We start from the raw sequence: 6,883 nt of genomic DNA, 5'->3' as shown, positions 1-6,883 counted from the left end.
AATTGTTCAGCCTTTGCTTTGGAGAACTCCTCTATCACACTAATCTGGGTGGTCGGTGTTTGCTGACTTGAGGGCCATTAGGAGACGAGAAGACACTCAGGGCATGGGGAAGGCAGCTACCACCTGCAGAGCAGCAAGTGCACAGCCAGCAGTGTGTGTGTGTGTGGGGGGGGGAATCAGAAAGCTTCCGCTCGTCTCCCTCCTACTTGCTTCTTGGAGCCTGACACTGTGGGATCTAATGCACAGCATTGTTTGTCCAGGACTGAAAGACGGAGCGCTCAGAAATATTGCCAGATCTGTAAGCTCGGAATTCTGGTGCCAAAAAACGATGCCACGCTACCTTGCATCTCTAGCCTTGATATTAATGGTTCAAAAATCATGCTGTGAATTACAGTTGGCTGCTTCTAGAATGCTCCCGAGGATCCCACTGGAAGCGCGATGTGCATTACAAAGTGGCAGAGCCCCTTGCGAGAGCACAGGCTGCAGTTAAGCCCGAACAGGAGAGGTTTTCTAATGTTACCTAATAAGCTCGGTTATTTAGCTAAAGGGATTTCTGAGCCGTGTGGAAGGTACCACCAGGGTTTTCTTGCTACTCACAGTATAACAGGAGAGAGAGAGAGAAATTGAGGGAGTGATTATTAAACAAGAAGGAAACTGGAAAACGTAGACGAAAGAGAAACACACTTTGGGTTTCAGCAGCAGTAAGTAAAGAGCTTCGTAGCCACCGTTCCCAGCCTCTCTGCTTCGCAGCCTCCCAAAAAGAAACACCTGAACACACTGAAAGTCACTGACGTTTCTTGGAAACACAAAACAGCTGAGGCCCCAGCACACAGCGCCCTGGCAATCTGTAGAGAAGGATGGCCGCGAGGGCCTGGGGCAGAAGCCCTGCGGTCACAGGGAGGAAGAGGTCAGTGGCTTTGATGAACGGCTGGAGGCGAGAGTGGAGTAGCCTGCGGACGAGAAACTCCCTGGGCCATGCTCTCAGGATGGCCACACTTTTTTCTACTTGCAGAAAAGATGGAGTGAACAACAGTGTCTGTGAGTTAATAAGACGACTTTGCGATCTCAGTGTCTTCACCTGGAGTTTGGCCCTATTATGTCTGCCTCAGAGATCTAAAATACATTTAAAATGAATCTTCCCAAAGCATTAGGCCAGGGAGTGCCAAGCCGTGATTCGGGCAGCCTCTGCTTCACCTCCGGCTCGGTTCACCACCTCACACAGGGGCCCCCCAAACCAGCCTTCCCATTCCTAGGACAGAAATATCCTCAGACGCTCTTGAACTTCTTGGCAGGGGGCAAAAATCATGAAAGAGGATAATGCATTTTATCAAATGTACGTTATTCCTAGTTGGATGCGGGGGTCCAGAAGACATAGGGCACCATCAGCCTGAGAGTGAAACCTTTTTTCTCTCAAAGGGGGCTTCTGTTAGGAACCCAGCAGGGCGGGAGGAGTAAGGCTCTCACCGGGACGGGGTCAGGGACGCCAACTCCTACCCTCACTTAGTGGATGATGAAACCGAGGCTGTGGGGCGGACAAACACTGAAATGTGCGGCTCGATTTTCCATCCAGACTATTCAAGCTGAAACAGCTCTCTCTGGACACATCCAGAAAACAACAACAACAAAAAGCCAACAAGATTTGGCTAAATAAGACGGTTGCGTTCTAATGGGCTCCTGGTCCACTATTCAGACTGGAGAGTCTAGAATGTTGCATTGCGGTCTTCATGGAGCAACTGCTCTTCCCTGATTTGTTTTCCTTGGTTCCCTAGGGTCAGTTTTCCACCTCTATCCCAATGCTGCCTAATTAGATCATGACTTCACAGGCGCCGAAGGAAGAGAGAGAGAGACAGGAGACGAGACGGAGAGAGGACCTTGGCGCGCGGCAAAGACCCGGGCTGCGGAGAGGCGTGCGCGCCCGGGGCTCCCGCCCCCGACCCGGCCCAGGTGCAGCTGCCCGGGCGGCGCCCGCCGCGCCCGCCCAGGGAAGCTCCGGAGCCTGCGGGGACCGAGCCAGGCGGCCGGGTGCCTGCCCCCTCCGCTCCCGGCCTCCGCCTGAGCGGTGGCGCCTGGCAGAGCCTCGCGTGCCACCTCCCGACCAGCTCGGGAAGACTTGGCTACGGGGCGGGCGCAGGAGCGCGGGCGGGAGCGGGCGGCGGCCCTCGGAGGGGCCGGGCGCGCGGGGCGGGCGGCTGCGGCCGGAGCGCGAGGGCCGCGCGGACGCCAACCCGAGTGGCCCGTCGCCGAGGCTCCGCCCGGGGGGCGTCAGGGCGTGCGACAGCCACGCTCCCGCGGTCCCGCCCCCCCCCCCTTGCCGGACACGTACCTCCGCACCCCTGCTCAGAGTGCCCGTGGGTCCGCTCGGCCTCCTGGTCCGGAGTCCTGCACTGCTGCCCGGGGAAAGCTGCGCCCGGCGGAGCGCCCCGCAGCCCCCCGCTCGCTCCGGGCTCCCCGCCGCTGCCTCTCCTGTGCGGCTCGGGGCCGCGGGCGTCGGCGTCCCGCGCGCGCAGCCCCGCGGACACCTGCGGCCGGAGGACTCGCCGCCTGCGCCCGACGCGGCTGGAGGGCAGGACCCCCGCGCCGCCCGAAGACGCGCCCCGCGCCGCCCTCCGCGCCAGGGAAGTTTTGAAGGTGGAACTGCGGGCCCCCAACTTCCTCCGGACATGAATCAAACAGCGGGAGCCTCCAATAACGTCAGGTGCCCCCCGGGGAAGGGCCACAAGGTAAGGGACCGCGACGGAGGCGCTCTAGGGAGACGCGGAGCGCGGGCGAGCAGGACCCTCGCGGGTTTTGCGGATTGCGGGCTTGGGGTCCCTCTGCATCCCGGCCGCTGGGGGGAGGGGGAAATGGTCCTTGAGTCAAGGCGGCCGGCGAGGGCTGCGAGAACAGGTGGTGCGTCCTAGACTGGAGTCCACAGTCCGGCGGGCCAGTGCACCTGCCTGGGCTCCCCCGGGCCCGGAGAGCCTTGGGCGCCGGCCCGGGGCTCCGTGGGCTCGCTGGCACATGCGAGATTCCCCCCAGCTTGCCGAGTTTTGGGGGGCAGGAAAGCTCAGCGGCGGGAGGCCGGGTCGTGGGAATCAGAGTGGGGACCCTCGGGCTAGAGCTTGCTGACGAGCCCTTCCCAGGCAGAGCTTTGGGCTCTGCAAGGCTCGCGCTCTCCTAGGTGTCACCGGCACGTGCTTAATTAACTTTAATGGGCCACGCGTGCCTGGAATGATTTCCAGGAAATTACTGATGGTCTGAGAAGGGCGCCCAGGCAGCGGTGAGGGACTGCTGCTGCACCTCCAGGCTAGCCCAGAGTGTGTAGGGACAAGACTTTGGAGACGTGTGCTTGCACAGGCAGAGAAACAGAGGGTCCCAGAGGGCCCCTGTTCCACACGGGGCATGTGTGCAGCACAGCCGGCTTGGCCATGGCCAATAGGACTCTTCTTCTCCCCGGAGGCTCACCTCAGGTTGCAGTCAGTTTGCAAGGAAATTCCATAGGAAAGCCGTGCAGCCATCCGTGTGTTAGTGGACAGCACTTGTAAAATATTTTGAGTATTTCGAAATAAAGCAAACAAACAAACAAACAAACAACAGCCAAAAGAAGGCAAGCACTTTGGATCTTAGATATGATCCTGGGCATCTATGCTCTGGTCTTTTGCAGACACACGTGATTGTCAGCACGTTCATAGAAGACGGTTGCATTTGTCCAACGTTTTGCGTAGGTGGAGTTGGATTTAGGGTTGATACTGGATTCATCTGGTGGAAGGAACCCTTGGTCTGTTGAGTTATGTGAGATGAGGCTTTGGACTGAGGCCTTTGTATCAGCTGAGGGATAGTCAGCGCGCTCCCCTCCAGTCAGGTCTGGGTGAAATATTTTCAATTTTTCAATCAGCAGGCTGTATCTCTGATCTCCGTGCTCATTAACTATGATTCGAGCACTTAGACTTTTCACATTTACTTTATTTAATATCCGTAGGAAATGTCTTTTTAATATGTAGTTGCTGATATTATAAGATTTTAAATTAAAAATAATAAAGTTTCACGCATCCGTGAGTATGTGGTAGAGACATCTGTGGAGTTCAGAAGATCATTCAATAATTTCTTTTAGAAAGTGCCTTGGGTTCCAGTGTTAAAGTGGCTTCTTGGCAGAATTGGCCTGTAGGGTATTGACACTAGGAAAACTTTCTGGGAAGTGTTCAACACTGGGAAGGGGGCAACAGTTCAGAAGGTACTAGGGAACCTGTTCATCGTGAGGATGGACCTAGCAGGTGTTCAACGAATGCATAGTCCACTTAATTACACTGATTTGGTGAAGTCACTCCGTAAACAAACACAGTACACTGTGATTAAATTCCAAGAGCTGAGAATCCAAATATAAACTTAGAGATTGCCTTCATGGTCTACAACAAGCTCTGGTCATACCCACCTCGTGCTTTAACATTTTTGATGGTCTCTGTTGCCACAGTGAGATAATTACTGTCCCTCTGCTGGAAGGAAGACGTTCCAATCCCCTTCCTTGAAGAAGAGTCCACTGGTGCTGTAGAAAGCCCTGGGAGTCGTCGATGTGTGTGCCTCCTGGTGTGCAGGAGTCGGTGTGGGGATGTGGGGGTGCTGGAGAGGGAATCCTGGGAGGCGAGCGAGCGAGCATGGGGTGAATGAGGCACACACAGCACAGGAGGGCGTGGGCAGCCGACACCGGAAAGTATAAGACACAACACGTGAGGCTTAGGTAATGGTGGTTTTTGATGCAACATAGAACTCAGTAATACAGGTTTATTTCATCAGGAGATTGGAATAAGCCTGTTTCCATTTTACATGGGGGGTTCCCTGTGGGAGACTTTCAGGGAAGAAGGGCCTCCCCCTCTGAGGAGAAGGGTCACTGGCCCCACATGCATGGTGTCTCTCCCGCTGGGCGACCACGGTGACCGCCTTGGTATTTGACACATTATGATGATTCGTTCTTCGGAAGCATTGACTGTCTTTGTGATTTCTGGTGGCTCCTGGGTGGTTGGGTTTAGCCATCACTGCTGGTGGAGGGGGTGGTCAGGGGCCCACTGTTATGGCTGCCAAGGATCACAGCGGTAGCCACGCCCCCAGGGTCCCCCCGAGATGGTCAGGAGCAGACACTCCCAGAAGGTTATTCCAGAAGTTATGGTCACGTGGGCTTGGGATAGAAAACCGTCCCTGTGGGATGACGCACTCGTGTTGGTCTGGCGTTGGGCGCAGTGACCGCTGTTCCCCAAGTGCTAGTCAAGCTCTGGCCAACGCCTCGGGCTGTTCTGGAAATACCTGAGACCTCGCAGTTGGAATTCACCCGCAGGCCGATGGCGCAGCCCACGTGGAGTAGTTCCCCAGTGGCAGGCTCTGTGTCCAGAGGGCCTTGCTGGCTTTTGCCGCCGTTCGGAGTAGGATACTTTCTAGAAATTTATGAATCGTCTCCCTCTCTTCCTTCCTCCCCCGTCCCCCCTCCCTTCCTTCCCGATACAAACTGGCATACAGTTTGTGAAACTAATTATATAGAAATACGTATCTGAAGGAAAAAGATAGCAAGGAAATCTACCGAACTATTCAATGTGATTAACTTGGAATAAAGAGAAAAAATGACTCTCATTTTTACTGCATTTTCCACTGAAGTTTTCAACAGTCATGGCGTTTTGTGGGTTTTGGGTTTTTTTGAGTGCTTAATGGATATATTTTGTGATAATATCACTAAACAATATGAGTGTTTCAAATTCTGGTTTTGAAAAGTTATGTACCATTGTACAGCGATTTATCCAAATCCAATATAACCTTGGTAAAAAGAAGAGCGGCCATTTTATTATTTACACAAAATGTTTGCCTTTCTCTTTTCATATTCTAAAAGATACTAAAGTCTTCCATGGTGAAAAGGTGTTGGTTACTCAGGATTGCAGAATGGACCGTTTAAACTTCAATACGCGGTGGTTCACGTATTCCAGAATTATTCTTGAATCTGTTGTTTTCAAAACACGTTACCATGAAATCTCTTCCCGAGCTGGTAACTTACTGCCTCACCAGCAGGAATACTTCTCTTCATCACCTTCTGAAGTGTAAAAGTGAGGTGCATAAAAGCCATTGCTCCTGCCACAGGGTAAATTACAGCTTTAAGGTCATGCATATTTGGAGGAAAATACACTTTCATATTTAAAACATGTATTTACTGATAACCCCGTGGTGGTGGTGCGTTTGGGGCTTTCACTTTGATTGTTTCCCTGGAGGCAGGTGAGGGAGTGTGTCACCCAGAGGACGTGATCCCAGGCTGACCGAGAGGCGGCCCCCTCCCCCTAAGCCTGGAATGTTCCTGCTGATTCCTAGGTCTAGGCCTTGAGAGAGGAAGGTGTCCTTGAGACCCTCAGAGGTTGTAGGTGATGCTGCCACCTGAGGGGTTCCGGCGGGAGGGTGTGAGCTGTGGTCTGTGGTGTGAGCCCCCTTGCCACCTGTGGGGTTCCGGTGGGAGGGTGTGAGCGGTGGTCTGTGGTGTGAGCCCCCTTGCGCACCTCCCCTGCTCCCCTCACCGGCCACCCTCTGGACTGGTCTTTCCTCCCTCTAGTCTGTTCCCTGCCCTCCGAGTGTGGGGCCTGGGGGTGGGGGGTGCGGTTTCCGATGACACCCGGGAAGCTCCTAAGATTTCCAACTAACAATAATCAAGTATTTTATGTTCTTTTTGATGAATTTGATTTTCCACCCCCACTTACTTCTGCCTCCTACTGCTAGTGTTTCACTCACTGCGGGGCCGGGGATAGCAGACATTTGGCCTGTGGGCTCGGTTTGGCTTGGGTCTCTGTCATGGTTCCTTTAGGATGTTAAAAAAAAAAAAAGATTATTACCTGAGCCATTTTAGTTCAATAGGAATGCATTTTTTGGTGAAGTCATCGTGGCCAGA

The 6,883-nt window shown here is 53.9% G+C and overlaps 1 protein-coding gene across 1 annotated transcript in view; it reads left to right on the top strand.

Annotated features, from left to right (window-relative positions):
- Nucleotides 1–2,165: 2,165 nt before the first annotated feature.
- The window catches only part of DPP6 (dipeptidyl peptidase like 6), an 841,237-nt gene continuing 836,519 nt past the window's right edge, over nucleotides 2,166–6,883 (top strand). The window contains exon 1 of the mRNA XM_082692922.1: nucleotides 2,166–2,720. Within this exon, the coding sequence (XP_082549048.1) occupies nucleotides 2,661–2,720 (60 nt within the window). The 5' untranslated portion in view covers nucleotides 2,166–2,660. The remainder of the gene's footprint in view (nucleotides 2,721–6,883) is intronic.

The sequence above is a fragment of the Mustela nivalis genome (assembly GCF_964662115.1).
Source record: "Mustela nivalis genome assembly, chromosome: 12".
NCBI lineage: Eukaryota > Metazoa > Chordata > Mammalia > Carnivora > Mustelidae > Mustela > Mustela nivalis.
The sequence above is the reverse complement of the archived record's forward strand: the minus strand, read 5'-3'. Positions and strand labels throughout refer to the sequence as shown.